Here is an 18,861-nt window from a genome sequence, read left to right on the forward strand (position 1 = left end):
AGTAACAATAGTAAAAATCTAAGGAGTGTTACATAGGGATGTAGTTTGCGTCTAGGTATGGCGCAAGTAGTGTGTAGGTGACATTAATATCTTCAAACAAGTAAAAAATCCGTGCTTCTAGTGCTTGTGGGAATGAGAGTAAATTGCACTAACCAGATACACAGCAATACACAGCGCTTTTGAGTAATCAAGACCACTCCTGGTCATCTACTACACCCCTATGTGACACTCCTTAGATTTTTACTATTGTTACTTCTATTTATTCTCCATTTTGGACTGGGCATAATCAGCTGACTATACATCTGTTTACCCATACGCAGTTTTATGTGACTAACTTGCACAATTTGGTTAAAGGAAATCTATGCTGCCAGAAATATGTAGGATGCTTCTGATGACCTTTTCTAGTAATGCCATTTGTCAGGCTGTCTCTGGCTTCCATAACTCTTAAGTCCTTGTCCCAAAATGAGATAGCAAAAAAAAACATGCACCAATGGAAGGAGTGCCAGACCCAAGGAAAAAAGAGTCCAAATTCATTTATTTATTTATACTAAAAACATTCAACGCATTTCAGAGGTCAGAAAAAAAATAACTTTGAACAGGGACAATTTACTGAGCGGTATCTTACCACCTCTGAGTATGCGGTAAGATACCACTCAGTTACTAAAATACCGAATTAGATATATTATTAAGTCATGCAGTATTTTAGTAGTGAAACATTCTTTCATGTTTCAGCTGAATGTCAAAAGAATTGTCAGCATTGCCCAACAATTAAAATATTTTTTTTTAAAAAAACAGCGTGGGGTCACCCCCCTCCTATTCATATCAAGTCCTTCAGGTCTGGTATGGATTTTGAGGGGAATCCCCACACCAAAATGTTAAAAAAATGGCATGGGGGTCCCCCCAAAATCCATACCAGACCCTTATCCAAGCATGCAGCCTGGCAGGTCAGGAAAGGGGGGGACCGAATGAGCGAACCCCCGAACCATACAAGGCCACATGCCCTCATCATGGGGTGGTGCTTTGGGGGGTTCCCCCCCCAAAGCACCTTTTCCCCATGTTGATGGGGACAAGGGCTTCTTCCCCACAACCGTGGCTGGTGGTTGTGGGAGTCTGCGGGCGAGGGTCTTATCGGAATCTGGGGCCCTCAGATCTAACCCCCCTATGTGAATGAGTATGCAGTACATGGTACTGCTACCCACTCACAAAAAAAAAGTGTAGTGTAAAAAAAGACTGGAGACAGTCTTTGATAAGTCCTTTATTAAAAATAAAAATAAAAAATTGTCCGCCAAAGTAGATTCAACATCATTCATGATGCCTACTGCAACCACCGAAAAAGAAAAAAAATCCGCTCCGCCCTCGACGCTGGCTCCCACCATCTGACAGCTGAGCCGCGATGACAGTTCTTAAATAGGGCGATCACCCCACCCCTTTTGATGTCATTATGCTCTGTGATTGGCCAATCAGTGATCACATGCAGACTAGTGAGCAAGATGTCACTTGTGACATCATTGCTTACTACATGTGAAATCTGTGAATGATCACAGAGGTCACATGGTACAAGGCTATTCACAACAGCCTTGTACCATGTGACAAGCTGTGACCAATCACAGCTCACTCAGTAGTTCTCAATGGCTGCAAGAATGCAGCTAGAGAGAAGGAGAAATTATTACTTTTACATCCTTTATGGGTGTAAAAGCAATCAGTGTGAAAAAAAAAAAAAATCTTCATCACCCCCTACAAGTAGTACAGTGTCACCATGGTGACACTCAGGGGCGGACTGACCATTTGGAAACTCGGGCACTGCCCGAGGGCCCGGGGTCAGTAGGGGGCCCCATGAGATGCCCCTGGTACCTTTACATAGGCTTTTTTGAGTTTGGGCAAAGACACAGGGGCCCCATGATCCCCTATTGCGCGGGGGCCCATGAGTTGTCAGTCCGCCCCGGTGACACTGTACTGCTAGGGTGACAGTATGTTAACAAAAAAAAATTATAAATAAAAAATAATATAAAACAAATTAAAAAAAGTTTAAAAATTATAATTTTTGGTTATAAACTAATTTGGGTTTTTTTTTTTACTAAAAATATAACGGAATAAATTTTGGCCAAGATTTATGATGAAATACTATTTATTTGCAAAATGTTATAAGAAAAACACTTTTTTTCAAAATTTTTGGACTTTTTAATTTACATAGCAAAAAAATAAAAATCCCAGTGGTGAATAAATACCACCAAAATAAAGCTTTATCTGTCTCAAAAAAATGCTAAAAAATTCATATGGGTACAGTGTTGCATGACCGCGTAATTGTCATTCAAAGTGTGATAGCACTGAAAGCTGAAAATTGGCCTGGACAGGAAGGGGGTAAAAGTGTCCAGACTGGAAGTGGTTAAATACTGTATTCCTGGGCCACTACTTAATTACTGCATGCATTTAATTATTTATTTCCTTTCATGGGGTATTTGCAAAGCATTTTGCGGTAAATACCGCAAAACAGTATAGTGAATTGACAGTTTCAGGATTGCATGCGATATTTAGGCAAAATGTGACCAGGCACATAAATATCGCATGCGGTCTGCTTCTGTGCATGGAGCCCAGTATACCAATAAAACAGGTTATTCCCCAGTATACTGGCAATCACCAATTACCGTATATATTGATTAGGCTTCACTTGGTCTACTGGGCCATGATACCCCATTTGTCACTGGTACATGTGTTATGTGAACAACCTTCACTAATGACTGCATCTATTTGCCAGGTAAATGAGGATAACACAACTATACTGTGGCATGGGTAAAAAAACTGCAAAAAATCTCAGTTTTAAATTTGTAATTTCCGCTCATAATTAGTCGCATTGGTCCTACAAAAGACAAAACTAAAATCCTAAAACTTACAAGTCTTCTGCGGCAAGATTCGTGGTTAAAACACCAAACGATGTGAAAGTCCACAAAAGTCATGATTAGTCCAATAAATGTGAATATTGATGTGATGATGTTCAAAGCCAAGGAACCTTTCACCTGGGCAAGGTAAAACAGTTTACTGGGGTTTCTTTTTATTATTTAATGTACAAATACTTAAAATATTTAAATACTTAATATATTTAATGTACAAATACATCTATTGACTGTTCAATATTCATGTAAATAATCTTTAAATGTATTTTAAAATACATCCGTCTGGTTTTAATTAGCTTTGCAACTTTTTTCACAATGCAAATCAGACTGAGAGAGGAAGGGGGAGGATTGTAATCTAATCGGACTTTACAAAATACTTTACGAAAGTGTTTTAAAAGCACCTAATATTGATGGTCGCTGTGTTTTTGGTACCAAGGTTAATTAGCAGAATGTGCTGCCATTGAGGTTGTTGGTTTATTTTACCTAGAAGAATGATCTGCCATCGGCGATGTGGATTTAGGTACACTTTACATCAATCACTTCGGAGACAGTGGATTGCTATCACTTGCCCTATAAACTAGCACATATACTTTTTTTTAAATAAATATATAGGCAGGTGCAGTCTGTTATCTTCACTGCAGGTGGCGCTCATGTGCAGCGGCAATGCAGATGGGGAGAGGAAGTTGAGAGCAACAACTTTTCTTTATGATTTCCTCTGGCACATGGATGGATGCTCACGCCCCATGAGACCTTAGTGGCCATCTTCCCACATGGAAGAAAAATATTTTTTGAAATATATTTAAAAAATATTCTTCCCAAATATATTGACATATATTTGAAATACTACAATTTTGGCCATATTCAATATATTTCAAAATAGATTTCAATAAATATATATATTTATTGAAATCTATCAAAATCTATCTAAAACTAAAATCTATCTAAAATATATAAATTTATTGAAATCTATATATATACTGTGTGCTGAAATGCGTTTTTATTACAAAATATACGAAAAATATATTTAAAAATACATTTTCAAATATACTGTATTTTTTTAAAAATACAAATCTACATTTTTGGAATGCATTTACAAATATATGTAAAAATATATGTTAAAATTACTTTTTTAAAAATATATTTTTTCAAAATATATTCTTGTTTTTTTTTTATTCAAAAAAGTCATTTTAACATATAATTTTTACATATATTTGTAAATGCATTCCAAAAATGTAGATTTTTCATATATTTTGTAATAAAACCGCATTTCAACATACAGTATATGTATATATCATTTTTTTTTTTCAAATATATTTTTTCTTCCATATGGGTTGGGTCAGGCATAGTCTATTTAAGACACTGACCCAGGATCTTAGCTCACTTTTCAGGAGTGGCTAGTATAGGTACAAATTCCCTGTCTGGCAAGGATGGTGCTGAACATTAAGGAAAGGTTCTGGAGGAGTAGGGAGAGCATAGGGCCTATGTCCACCTCATCAGGAAGCTTCCCCTTTGGGATGGGCTGGCTAGGCCACATTCCACTCCTCGTAGCAGATGTTGTCAGCATCCTTGTGTCTTCTTCTTGAACAGTTGTGTCACCGGATGGTGTTCCTTCCTTCCAGGTCTGTTTGTACAAGTTGAACTATACTTTTCTTGTAAACCGGACTCTGCATGTTCACTGCCTGCCATACCACGCTGCACCTACACAACAAATATACTCCCCCTTTGTTAACCATTGAACTAAATTCTAGAAAATAATTGTCCCTTTGGGGTCTTCTTTATTTAAAACTAGAGATGAGCGAATTTCTCAAAAATTCGATTCGGCTGATTCGGCGAATTCCAGTGTGAAATTCGATTCGATGCGAATTTCTTCGCTACGAAGTTAACTTATTAAAAGGGTTTCTAGGCTTCAGAGAGCCTTTAAATTAGTGCAGAACACTGTACCTTTAATTTAAATGCCCTTGGAGATGAGGAAGGAGAAGGAGAAGGATGAGAAGAAGGAGAAGGAGAAGGATGAGAAGAAGGAGAAGGATGAGAAGAAGGAGAAGGAGAAGGAGAAGGATGAGAAGAAGGAGAAGGAGAAGGATGAGAAGAAGGAGAAGGATGAGAAGAAGGAGAAGGATGAGAAGATGGAGAAGGAGAAGGATGAGAAGAAGGAGAAGGAGAAGGATGAGAAGATGGAGAAGGAGAAGGATGAGAAGAAGGAGAAGGAGAAGGATGAGAAGAAGGAGAAGGATGAGAAGAAGGAGAAGGAGAAGGATGAGAAGAAGGAGAAGGATGAGAAGAAGGAGAAGGATGAGAAGAAGGATGAGAAGAAGGAGAAGGATGAGAAGGATGAGAAGAAGGAGAAGGATGAGAAGAAGGAGAAGGAGAAGGATGAGAAGAAGGAGAAGGATGAGAAGAAGGAGAAGGATGAGAAGAAGGAGAAGGAGAAGCAGAAGGAGAAGGATGAGAAGAAGGAGAAGGATGAGAAGATGGAGAAGGATGAGAAGAAGGAGAAGGAGAAGGATGAGAAGAAGGAGAAGGAGAAGGATGAGAAGAAGGAGAAGGAGAAGGATGAGAAGAAGGAGAAGGAGAAGGATGAAAAGAAGGAGAAGGATGAGAAGAAGGAGAAGGAGAAGGATGAGAAGAAGGAGAAGGATGAGGAGAAGGATGAGAAGAAGGAGAAGGAGAAGGATGAGAAGAAGGAGAAGGAGAAGGATGAGAAGAAGGAGAAGGAGAAGGATGAGAAGAAGGAGAAGGAGAAGGAGAATGAGAAGGATGAGAAGAAGGAGAAGGATGAGAAGATGGAGAAGGAGAAGGATGAGAAGAAGGAGAAGGAGAAGGATGAGAAGAAGGAGAAGGATGAGAAGAAGGAGAAGGAGAAGGATGAGAAGAAGGAGAAGGATGAGAAGAAGGAGAAGGAGAAGGATGAGAAGAAGGAGAAGGATGAGAAGAAGGACAGTTCTGTGACAGTTTCTGTCTATTTCTGACAGTTCTGGGACATTCACTCCATACAGCGGTTTCAACCGCTGTATGGAGTGAATGTCCCAGAACTGTCATAAATAGTCTATTTCTGACAGTTCTGGGACATTCACTCCATACAGCGGTTTCAACCGCTGTATGGAGGGAATGTCATAGAACTGTCAGAAATAGACTATTAATGACAGTTCTGGGACATTCCTTCAATACAGCGGTTGAAACATTGTATCTATTTGTTTCCATAAATGGATCCATTTATGGAAACAAATAGATACAATGTTTCAACCGCTGTATGGAAGGACAGTCCCAGAACTGTCATTAATAGTCTATTTCTGACAGTTCTATGACATTCCCTCCATACAGCGGTTGAAACCGCTGTATGGAGTGAATGTCCCAGAACTGTCATAAATAGTCTATTTCTGACAGTTCTGGGACATTCACTCCATACAGCGGTTGAAACATTGTATCTATTTTTTTCCATAAATGACATTCTGCAGATACACTTAGAGGAGCGCTGCAGATACACTTTTTGCCGGCTTGGAATTATTCTTATTTTCATCCTACTGCTTCTTCTTCTTCAGAAGAAGAAGTAGGATGAAAATAAGATTAATTCCAAGCCGGCAAAAAGTGTATCTGCAGCGCTCCTCTAAGTGTATTTGCAGAATGTCATTTATGGAAAAAAATAGATACAATGTTTCAACCGCTGTATGGAGTGAATGTCCCAGAACTGTCATAAATAGTCTATTTCTGACAGTTCTGGGACATTCACTCCATACAGCGTTTTCAACCGCTGTATGGAGGGAATGTCATAGAACTGTCAGAAATAGACTATTCATGACAGTTCTGGGACATTCCTTCCATACAGCGGTTGAAACATTGTATCTATTTGTTTCCATAAATGGATCCATTTATGGAAACAAATAGATACAATGTTTCAACCGCTGTATGGAAGGACAGTCCCAGAACTGTCATTAATAGTCTATTTCTGACAGTTCTATGACATTCCCTCCATACAGCGGTTGAAACCGCTGTATGGAGTGAATGTCCCAGAACTGTCATAAATAGTCTATTTCTGACAGTTCTGGGACATTCACTCCATACAGCGGTTGAAACATTGTATCAATTTTTTTCCATAAATGACATTCTGCAGATACACTTAGAGGAGCGCTGCAGATACACTTTTTGCCGGCTTGGAATTATTCTTATTTTCATCCTACTGCTTCTTCTTCAGAAGAAGAAGAAGTAGGATGAAAATAAGATTAATTCCAAGCCGGCAAAAAGTGTATCTGCAGCGCTCCTCTAAGTGTATTTGCAGAATGTCATTTATGGAAAAAAATAGATACAATGTTTCAACCGCTGTATGGAGTGAATGTCCCAGAACTGTCAGAAATAGACTATTTATGACAGTTCTGGGACATTCACTCCATACAGCGGTTTCAACCGCTGTATGGAGGGAATGTCATAGAACTGTCAGAAATAGACTATTAATGACAGTTCTGGGACTGTCCTTCCATACAGCGGTTGAAACATTGTATCTATTTGTTTCCATAAATGGATCCATTTATGGAAACAAATAGATACAATGTTTCAACCGCTGTATGGAAGGAATGTCCCAGAACTGTCATTAATAGTCTATTTCTGACAGTTCTATGACATTCCCTCCATACAGCGGTTGAAACCGCTGTATTGAGTGAATGTCCCAGAACTGTCAGAAATAGACTATGACAGTTCTGGGACATTCACTCCATACAGCGGTTGAAACATTGTATCTATTTTTTTCCATAAATGACATTCTGCAAATACACTTAGAGGAGCGCTGCAGATACACTTTTTGCCGGCTTGGAATTAATCTTATTTTCATCCTACTTCTTCTTCTTCTGAGGATGAGGATGAAGAAGTAGAAGAAGAAGAAGAAGTAGTGTCAGGGATCTCCTCGATCCCTGCCGCGATGGTCCCGGCGCAGGCGCACTGCTCCACCTAGTACACGGGCACTAGGTCCGGGCCGGCCGCGGCGTTCGAGCTCGCGCATGCGCAGTAGAAGCCGCGGCCGCCCGCTGGGCACCAATGGCAGCGCAGGGCGGGATATTTAAAGGTCCCTGAGCTGTCATTTCGTTGCCTTCTGGTCTTACCTGCTTCCTGTGTTCCTGTACCTGTGCCTAGTAAGTTATTGACCCGAATTGCCTTTGACCTTGCTGATTTCTCCTGCCCAGACCCTTGCTTGCCTGACCTCTCTCCCTGGATGCCCCTTATTAGATCTGACCTCCTGCTGCTGACCTGGCGTGTGACCCGACGATTCTCTGCCTGCTCCCTTGTACCTTACCGTCCTCTACAATACCGACTCGGCCTGTCTGACTACGCACTTGCTCAGCCATCCATCCATCCATCCCATCGGGGTCACCCGACCTCCTCACATCTGGCTCTCCCTGGTTGGAGCCCCTGGCGAACACCACTACCACTGACAGGTGTGCTCAGTAGAGGCGACCTGGTCTCGGGGTACTACAAGTCCATCCCCACCATCAGGGGCCCTGGTGAACAAGTACCCTGGGGCTTAGACTCCGCGCTCTGGGCACGCCTGACCAGTGGAGTGCTAGTGGTGCCGCTCGGCGGTCCCTCACAGTACCAGAAGGCCATGACTGAGCCTCGAGGAGGACTCTCCCCGTTGGACGAGGTTTGCAGGCACCTGGCTACCCTGACGCAAGCCGTAAACACATTACAGGACAGATGTCTGCAGATCGAGAATCGGTTTCAGGCCTGCACCATATCTGTTCCTGTCTCACAGGCCCCGGCTCCTGCACCACCGGTCGCAGCAGTCCATGAGCCGGCTCCTGGGCCTCCCACATCACTCCCTATGGCAGAACCCCGAGTACCCTTACCCGAGCGCTTCCATGGGGATCGCACACGCTTTCGGTCGTTCCGTGACTCCTGTCTGCTCTATTTTGAACTGCAGCCACGGACCTTTTTGACGGAATCAGTGAAAGTGGGGTTTGTTGTCTCCCTGTTGCAGGGTGAACCCCAAGACTGGGCCCACCGACTAAGGGGAAACAATGACCCTCACCTGGTTACGGTCGACAGCTTCTTTAACGCTATGGCCATCTTATATGATGACCCACAACGGGCAGCCTCGGCCGAGGCCACATTATACGCACTCCGACAAGGTCGGCGGGCGGCTGAGGAATACGCCTCTGACTTTATGCGCTGGATGGGTGACACTCGTTGGAACGAGTTCGCACTTCTGCACCAGTTTCGTATGGGCCTATCAGAGGCTCTGAAAGACGAGCTCGCCCGGGTGGAGGTGCCCGAGACATTAGAGGACCTAATTGCACTCACCATCAAAATTGACCGTAGACTACGGGAGCGCAGAGTGGAGAGGTCTGGTCAGGGTCGCGGAAATCCCTGGGGGTCATTTCAGGGATCCAGTCAACATACTAGGCCAAGCACCCAGAACCTGCCGTTTGAAGATGCTCCCGAACCCATGCAGCTAGGCCTGGCTCGGCCTAAACTATCGCCTGAGGAACGCCAGCGCAGACGCTCCCAGAATCTGTGTCTGTACTGCGGCGAAGCTGGTCACATGGTGCGTTCCTGCCCGCAGAAACTGAGTAAGTTCACCTCATCTTCTTTATCTGTTGGCAATATGAACCCGTCCCAGTACTTAGTTGTTCCCCTCTCCTTTCAGCTTTCAGAAAGGACCGTGGAGGTGACGGCCATAGTTGATTCGGGGGCATGCAGCTGTTTTGTGGATATCAATTTTGCTCACCAGCAGGGTATTCCCCTCCGCCCAAAGGAGAAGGGGTTTCACATCTTTTTGGCTGATGGTTCCCGGATAAAGTCAGGGGTGGTTAACCAGGAGACCCCTTCCATTGTGACTTCCATTGCCGGTCAGCACCGGGAACTCCTCCGCCTGGATGCTATTGCATCACCCCTTTTCCCAGTCATTCTGGGGCTCCCTTGGTTGCGGGCCCATAACCCCCAAATTGACTGGGAGACTGGGGTTGTCTCGTTCCCTTCCCCATATTGTCGGGAACTGTGTCGAACTTCGGGCCCGGAGGTCCCCCGGGTCCTCCTGTGCTCTGAAGGGGATGACAGCCTAAAACAAGTGATTCCTGCAGCCTACCATGAGTTTCTTGATGTGTTCAGTGAACGGGGAGCAGATGCTCTACCCCCCCACCGCCCATATGACTGTCCTATTGATCTGTTGCCCGGTTCGGAAATTCCGTTCGGGCGAATTTTTCCCCTTTCTGAGCTAGAATTAGGGGCCCTGAAGGACTATATTGAGGATAGCCTCCGAAAGGGATTCATCCGTCCCTCCACTTCCCCAGCAGGTGCAGGGATCTTCTTTGTAGAAAAGAAGGACAAGACTTTGAGGCCATGCATTGACTATCGGGAGCTGAATAGGGTCACCATTAAAAATCGTTACCCATTACCACTGGTACCTGAATTATTCCAGAGCCTAAAAGCTGCAGTAGTGTTTACCAAGTTGGACTTAAGGGGAGCCTACAATTTGGTTCGCATAAGGGAGGGGGATGAGTGGAAGACGGCCTTCCACACCCGTTTCGGCCATTTTGAGTACCTGGTCATGCCTTTCGGGTTGTGCAATGCGCCAGCCACCTTCCAACACTTTGTGAACGACATCTTTAGGGACTTCCTGGACATCTTTGTCATCGTCTACTTAGACGACATTTTGATTTTTTCATCCTCCCTGGGGGAGCACAGGGTACATGTATCAAAGGTGTTGGGGCGGTTGCGGCAGCACGGGTTGTACGCTAAAGCAGAGAAATGCTGCTTTGAACAGGCTAGCGTTACATTTCTGGGTCTGATCATCTCCACCACGGGGGTCGCAATGGACCCTCAGAAGGTCTCAGCGATCCTAGATTGGCCTGAACCCACGGACAGGAAAAGTGTCCAACGTTTTATTGGGTTCGCAAATTTTTACCGGAAGTTCATCAAGAACTTCTCGGGTCTGGTCTCCCCCATCACTCAGTTAACCAAGCTTGGGACGCGATTCAGATGGACGCCCGAGGCACAGGAAGCTTTTGAAGCACTAAAAAGGTTATTTACCTCGGCACCCATTCTGGGTCATCCCGACGCCTCCCTGCCCTACATCTTAGAAGTAGATGCATCTGAAAACGCGGTTGGCTCCATCCTTTCCCAGCGGAAGGGCGCCAAGGAATTACTTCACCCAGTAGCATTCTTTTCACGGAAACTTACCCCTGCGGAGAGGAACTACGACATTGGGGATCGCGAGCTACTGGCTATCAAAACCGCTTTAGAAGAATGGAGGTATCTACTGGAAGGTGCCTCCCACCCCATCCTGATATTCACGGACCACAAGAACCTGGAATATCTGAGGACGGCCAAACGTCTACGCCCACGACAAGCAAGATGGGCATTGTTTTTCTCGAGGTTCCAGTTCCACATCACATACAGGCCCGGCTCGAAAAACACGAAGCCTGACGCGTTGTCACGCATGTACGAGGACACCAAGGAGATTCCAGTGCCCGACACTATTCTTCCTGCAGGAAATTTCTTGGCCCTTCAGACAAACCTTCACTCCGAGATCCTGAGAGCGTCCACAGCAATGTCCACCTCCGATGGGGCTCCCCTCCAGAACAAGGAGGGACTCCTATGGAGGGAGGACCGGATTGTGGTGCCGGAGGATGCCCGAACCTTAGTCTTGGGACATTGCCATGACCATCCACTGGCAGGACATTTTGGGCCGGTCAAGACCCTGAAACTTCTCCGACGTTCCTTCTGGTGGCCGGACATGGCCAAGGATTGTAAGAACTACGTGGGCTCCTGTGCCATCTGCCAACGGAACAAGCCTTCAAGGAATAAGGCGTGGGGCCTGCTACGTCCATTGCCCATCCCTGAACGACCCTGGCAGAAAATCTCCATGGACTTCATAGTCGAGCTTCCACCTTCACTGAACCACACGGCAATTCTCGTGGTCGTGGACCGCTTGTCCAAGATGGCCCATTTCATCCCTTTACGGAAAACCCCATCAGCAGCCGAGACGGCGCAAGTCTTCATTCGAGAGATCGTTAGACTGCATGGGGTTCCCGAAGACATCGTCTCGGACCGTGGGGTGCAGTTTACCTCGCGGTTTTGGAGGGCATTGTGCAAAGCCCTGGATATCAAGCTGTCCCTTTCCTCGGCATTTCACCCTCAGACCAATGGCCAGACCGAAAGGACCAATCAGACCCTGGAGCAATACCTTCGATGCTACACATCATTCTCTCAGGACGACTGGGTGCCACTCCTCCCTTTGGCAGAATTCGCGTACAACAACGCTTGCCATTCAGCAACTGGGCAGTCCCCGTTCTTCGCCAACTATGGGTTTCATCCTGTCTTCCTCCCGGACTTGGTCCCGGAATGCCCGATTCCAGCGACACAGGATGCACTGACCTTTTTCACCTCCAACAATAGGAAACTACAGGAAGCCATCCGTCAAGCCCAAGAGGACTACAAGAGGGCTTTTAATAGGAAGCGAAGAGGGGATCTGGTTTTGCAGCCCGGAGAGAAGGTTTGGCTGGCTACGTCTAATTGAGGATGCTCTGCCCGTCAAAAAAGTTGGGACCTAAATTTATAGGCCCTTTCTGCATCAAACGGATGGTCAATGAGGTGGCCTATGAACTTGTTCTCCCCGAGACACTCAAGATCCACCCTGTCTTCCACGTGTCCCTGTTGAAACCAGTAGTCCCTGATGCCTTCCCGGAACGAGAATCCAGGCCCCCGGAGGCCGTAACAGTTGAAGAGGAAGAAGAATTCGAGGTGGAGGCAATCTTGAAGTGCCGACGAAGGGGGGGCCAGACCCAATTTCTCATCAAGTGGAAGGGCTACGGCCCTGAGGACAATTCTTGGGAGCCAGCCCATAATGTCCATGCACCTAGGCTTGTCCGGAGGTTTCTTTGTGATCACCCGTGGTGGAGAGATCGGATGGGCATCCGGAGGTTGCCCGTAGGGGGGGGGCAATGTCAGGGATCTCCTCGATCCCTGCCGCGATGGTCCCGGCGCAGGCGCACTGCTCCACCTAGTACACGGGCACTAGGTCCGGGCCGGCCGCGGCGTTCGAGCTCGCGCATGCGCAGTAGAAGCCGCGGCCGCCCGCTGGGCACCAATGGCAGCGCAGGGCGGGATATTTAAAGGTCCCTGAGCTGTCATTTCATTGCCTTCTGGTCTTACCTGCTTCCTGTGTTCCTGTACCTGTGCCTAGTAAGTTATTGACCCGGATTGCCTTTGACCTTGCTGATTTCTCCTGCCCAGACCCTTGCTTGCCTGACCTCTCTCCCTGGATGCCCCTTATTAGATCTGACCTCCTGCTGCTGACCTGGCGTGTGACCCGACGATTCTCTGCCTGCTCCCTTGTACCTTACCGTCCTCTACAATACCGACTCGGCCTGTCTGACTACGCACTTGCTCAGCCATCCATCCATCCATCCCATCGGGGTCACCCGACCTCCTCACATCTGGCTCTCCCTGGTTGGAGCCCCTGGCGAACACCACTACCACTGACAGGTGTGCTCAGTAGAGGCGACCTGGTCTCGGGGTACTACAAGTCCATCCCCACCATCAGGGGCCCTGGTGAACAAGTACCCTGGGGCTTAGACTCCGCGCTCTGGGCACGCCTGACCAGTGGAGTGCTAGTGGTGCCGCTCGGCGGTCCCTCACAAGTAGGATGAAAATAAGAATTCCAAACCGGCAAAAAGTGTATGTGCAGAGTTCCTCTATTTCTGACAGTTCTCTGACAGCTTCTTCACATGTACAGCGGTTGAAACATCTGTATCCTAAATGGAAACTAATAGATACAATGTTTCAACCACTTTACATGTGTTCCTTCTGTCAGAGAACTGTCAGAAATAGCGGAACTCACTGCAGGGACACTTTTGCCGGCTGATCGGGAAATGTTCGATTCGCGCACCCGAAGTAGGCAAAATTTCGGATTCGACGCGAATCGAATATTTCCTGAAATTCGACTCGAATTCCGGTTCGCCTGGTTCGATTCGCTCATCTCTATTTAAAACTCTTGCCAAAAGGCTTTTCATCATAAACAGCCTCAACTTGACTAATCTTTTATAGAATGAATTGTCCTGTCTTCGCATTTTGGCCTCCATACTTAGGTTTATAGTTATGACACAGGGAATTTAGAGGATTTTTGCACAATTCTACATTAAATAATTCAGTTGAAAACCCTATGGTTATGTTAAATATTTCACATGCCACTCCAGGCAAGATCTGGCTCTACAATCCACAATCACATCTCAGCTGCTGGCTTGGCTCACCTCCACCAAATCAACCAAATGAACCAAAGGTTGAGAAAGCACCGTTCCTAGTGTGGAATATGTCAGAATAGAATCTGTTCTTGCTGGATTATTTAATAAAGGAAAAATATTATTTTGCATCTTGACGTGCGGCATTCGTGTTGCTGATACAATTGATTGCTAATGGTTATGTTGTACAGATAAATAGCCTTTGTATAGCTTTTGGTGTGGTCTAAACTGAGACGTTATGCTCTGTTCTACTCCTTCCAAAATTGGACAACAATAGTAATGCTGTACTCATATTTCTGTTTTATTGCTCCAAAATTACCCTTTTTTACTTGTCCAGGGCACATACAGTTGCAAGAAAAAGTATGTGAACCCCTTGGGATTACGTGGAGTTTTGCATGAATTGGGCATAAAATGTGCTCTGAACGTCATCTAAATCACAACAATAGAAGAACACAATCTGCTGAACATAATACTACACAAACATTAGATGTTGCCATGGTTTAATTGCACATAACATGTAAACATTCACAGTGCAGGGAGGAAAAAGTATGTGAGGCCCTAGCTTAATGACTTCTCCCAGAGCTAATTGGAGCCAGGAGTGAGCCAACCTTGACTCCAATCAGTGTGATGATATTGGATGTGTTGCTGACAGCTGTCCTGCCCTTAAAAAACACACATCTGTTTTGGGTTTACTGGTTTCAAGAAGCACTGTCTGATGTGAACCATGCCTCGCAGAAAAGAGCTCTCAGAAGACCTACGATCAAGAATTGTTGACTTGCATGAAGCTGGAAAGGGTTACAAAAGTATCTACAAAAGCCTTGATGTTCATGTGTCCACGGTAAGACAGACTGTCTACAAATGGAGAAAGTTTAGCACTGTTGCTACTCTCCCTAGGCGTGGTTGTCCTGTAAAAATGACTGCAAGAGCACAGCGCAGAATGCTGCATGAGGTAAAGAAGAATCCCAGAGTGTCAGCTAAAGAACTACAGAAATCTCTGGCACATGCTAACATTTTTGTTGACACATCTACAATAAGGAAAACATTAAACAAGAATGGAGTACATGGGAGGACACCACGGAGGAAGCCATTGCTGTCCAAATAGAATATTGCAGCATGTTTGAAGTTTGCTAAAGAGCACCTGGATGTTCCACAGCACTACTGGCAAAATATACTGTCTACAGATGAAACCAAGATTGAGTTGTTTGGGAAGAACACACAACACTATGTTTGGAGAAAAAAAGGCACAGCACACCAGCATCAAAACCTCATCCCCACTGTAAAACATGGCGGAGGGAGCATCATGGTTTGGGGCTGCTGCCTCAGGGCCTGGACGGATTGTTGTCATTGATGGGAAAAATGAATTCCAGAATTTATCAAGACATTTTGCAGGAAAACGTACGACCATCTGTCCGCCAACTGAAGCTCCGCAGAGGATGGGTGATGCAACAGGACAATGACCCAAAGCATACAAGTAATTCAACAAAACAATGGCTGCAACAGCACAGAATACGCCTTCTGGAGTGGCCCAGTCAGAGTCCTGACCTCAACCCGATTGAAATGCTGTGGCATGACCTTAAGAGACCGATTCACACCAGACATCCCAAGAATATTGCTACACTGAAACAGTTTTGTGAAGAGGAGTGGTCCAAAATAACTCCACATCGTTGTGCAGGTCTGATCTGCAACTACAGGAAACGTTTGGTTGAGGTTATTGCTGCCAAAGGAGGGTCAACCAGTTATTAAGTCCAAAGGTTCACATATTTTTTCCTCCCTGCACTGTGAATGTTTACATGTTATGTGCAATTAAACCATGGCAACATCTAATGTTTGTGTAGTATTATGTTCAGCAGACTGTGTTCTTCTATTGTTGTGACTTTTTATGCCCAATTCATGCAAAACTCCACGTAATCCCAAGGGGTTCACATACTTTTTCTTGCAACTGTAGCTTCACAAGCCACACAATTTGTATATAATGAAACAAATAAGCCAGCATATCCATGCATAGCTTGGGGCGCCAGTCTAGACATACATCCAAAAGATGCGGTGACTCCTACTATTAGGTGCAAACATAAGAAAGAGCTTGTCCTGGCTCTATACAATTCCTGGAAAGAAAATATCAATCTACTGAACACCAGCACAGCCTGAGTGCGAGATAGTAAACACTGCTTTAGCCCGGCTCCATCCAGGCCATGATTGTCTCCAACGTGTTTCACCACACCCACAGGCTTTATTCATGGAGGACATGGTCCATCCAGGGCGTATTGATTGGTTTCACTTAATGTATTGATTAAGCTTCACTTGGTCTACTGGGCCCTGATACCCCATTTGTCACTGGTACATGTTGTCAGGGCAGGAGCTGAGGAACGGACAGGCAGGCCTAACAATGTAACGCACTGGCTGACGACAACCACCACCCACAGACCAAAGTCCCTCAGGGCGCGGAGTCTAAGTCCCAGGCTGCCCTTCACCAGGGCTCCTGATGGTGGGGATGGACTTGACGCAGCCAGGAACCAGGTTGCGGCCCCCGAGACACCTCAGCTGCGGTAATGGCCGCCGCCAATGGCGTGTAGCTGGTGGAAGAAACAAAAGAGTAGTCAGACAAGCCGGGGTCAACAACAACAGGACAAAACAGTACAGGACAGCAGACGAGAATCACAGGTCACAAGCCGGGTTCAGCAACAGAGGGTCAGATCAAAGGAGAATACAAAGAATAGTCAAGTCACAAGCCGAATCAGAATACCAGGAGAGTCACGAGAGTCAGAACAGAGTAATAGTAACACAAAGACACAAGACACAAGTGCAAAGAGCATGTGCGGGCCACAGGCTTATATGTCATCAGCCACGCCCCTCTGGGGGGTGGACCTCAGAGACCTGAAGACATAAAAAGGATTCCCATCATGCACAGCAGAATCCAAGATGGACGCCAGCACATGGAGTAACATAACCTCAGGGAAAAGGTAGGACCTTGACACATGTGTGATGTGAACAACCTCCACCAATGGCTGGATCCATTGTAGCCCGAAAATACAATTTCCAAATCTTTATTAATTTTGATATCCTCTTCTCATTGATTATCCCTATATACTACAAGGAAAGGTTTCTTCACAGTGAGAGCTGTGAAAATGTGGAATAGACTCCCTCAAGAGTTGGTTCTGGCCAGCTCAGTGGATTGCTTTAAAGAAGGCCTCGATTCTTTCCTAGATACACAGAATATAACTGGATATAACATTTATAGGTAAAGTTGATCCAGGGAATATCCGATTGCCTCTCGGGGGATCAGGAAGGAATTTTTTTCCCAACAGGAGCAAATTGGATCATGCTTTGCTGGGTAATTTTTGCCTTCCTCTGGATCAACTGTGGGTGTAAGATTATAACTTTTTTATGGTTTAACTAGATGGGCTTTGTCTTTTTTTTCAGCCAGACTAACTATGTAACTATAGGTGTACAATGTGCACAGCAGGCAGGGAGTATATTCTCTTTTATGTTATGTGAAACTCACCAGACAAATGTTAGGTTTGGCCTTGGCTGCGATTGTCAGCGATCCGGCAATGACATACTGCAATATACACCGTATACATTAATAAAATAATTGCAATTCATTTGCCAGCTTCTATTGTTTTGTATATTTACAAAAATTAAATTGCAAAAATACACACCTAAATGCGATTACAGAGATACAAACAATAAAACAGATTTATTAGGTTTACTATTAGGCATGCGTTATGACTGGGCAAATATTTATTACTATCAGTCTAATTAAATGCTTAGGAATAATATTTCAGTTATAGGCAGATAGACACTGCAAGTGAGATCTGAGCACTGTAGTTTCCAACTCCATCCACCTGGCCATGACACAGACCTCTCATTCTTACTGTAAGATCTTTTTAATATATTTTTCATTATAGAGAATGCAGCAAGAAAAGTTAAAGTTTGCATTTGAATGCCTAAATGATATATGTAACTGGTGTGTGAATTAGTACACTAATAACTTAAACAGCAGTTTTAGTTACAGTGGGGATCGAAAGTTTGGGCACCCAGCTAAAAAATTGTATTAATGTGCATAAAGAAGCCAAGGAAAGATGGAAAAATCTCCAAAAGGCATCAAATTACAGATTAGACATTCTTATAATATGTCAACAAAAGTTAGATTTTATTTCCATCATTTACACTTTCAAAATAACAGAAAACAAAAAAAAGGCGTCTGCAAAAGTTTGGGCACCCTGCAGAATTTATAGCATGCTCTGCCCCCTTTGCCAAGCTGAGACCTGCCAGTGTCATGGATTGTTCTTAATCATGGTCTGGGAAGACCAGATGATGTCAATCTCAAAGGTTTTAAATGCCCAGACTCATCTGACCTTGCCCCAACAATCAGCACCATGGGTTCTTCTAAGCAGTTGTCTAGAAAACTGAAACTGAAAATAGTTGACGCACACAAAGCTGGAGAAGGCTATAAGAAGATAGCAAAGCGTTTTCAGATGTCAATATCCTCTGTTCGGAATGTAATTAAGAAATGGCAGTCATCAGGAACAGTGGAAGTTAAAGCAAGATCTGGAAGACCAAAAAAAATATCAGACATAACAGCTCGCAGGATTGTGAGAAAAACAATTCAAAACCCACGTTTGACTGCACGATCCCTCCAGAAAGATCTGGCAGACACTGGAGTTGTGGTACACTATTCCACTATAAAGAGATACTTGTACAAATATGGTCTTCATGGAAGAGTCATCAGAAGAAAACCTCTTCTACGTCCT

The 18,861-nt window shown here is 44.8% G+C and overlaps 1 protein-coding gene across 2 annotated transcripts in view; it reads right to left on the reverse strand.

Moving 5' to 3' along the window:
* LOC149457464 (membrane-spanning 4-domains subfamily A member 4D-like) overlaps window positions 1-18,861 on the reverse strand; it is a 39,995-nt gene that overhangs the window by 12,498 nt on the left and 8,636 nt on the right. For both annotated transcript variants that reach the window (XM_089683678.1, XM_089683679.1), the window contains 2 exons: window positions 17,610-17,666; window positions 2,889-3,011 (listed from right to left, as the gene is read on the reverse strand). In XM_089683678.1, coding sequence (XP_089539804.1) covers window positions 2,889-3,011; window positions 17,610-17,666 — 180 coding nt within the window. The remainder of the gene's footprint in view (window positions 1-2,888; window positions 3,012-17,609; window positions 17,667-18,861) is intronic.

This window comes from Staurois parvus, unplaced genomic scaffold (genome assembly GCF_062004578.1).
Source record: "Staurois parvus isolate SC_StPar_1 unplaced genomic scaffold, SC_StPar_1.0 ptg000320l, whole genome shotgun sequence".
In the NCBI taxonomy this organism is placed as follows: domain Eukaryota; kingdom Metazoa; phylum Chordata; class Amphibia; order Anura; family Ranidae; genus Staurois; species Staurois parvus.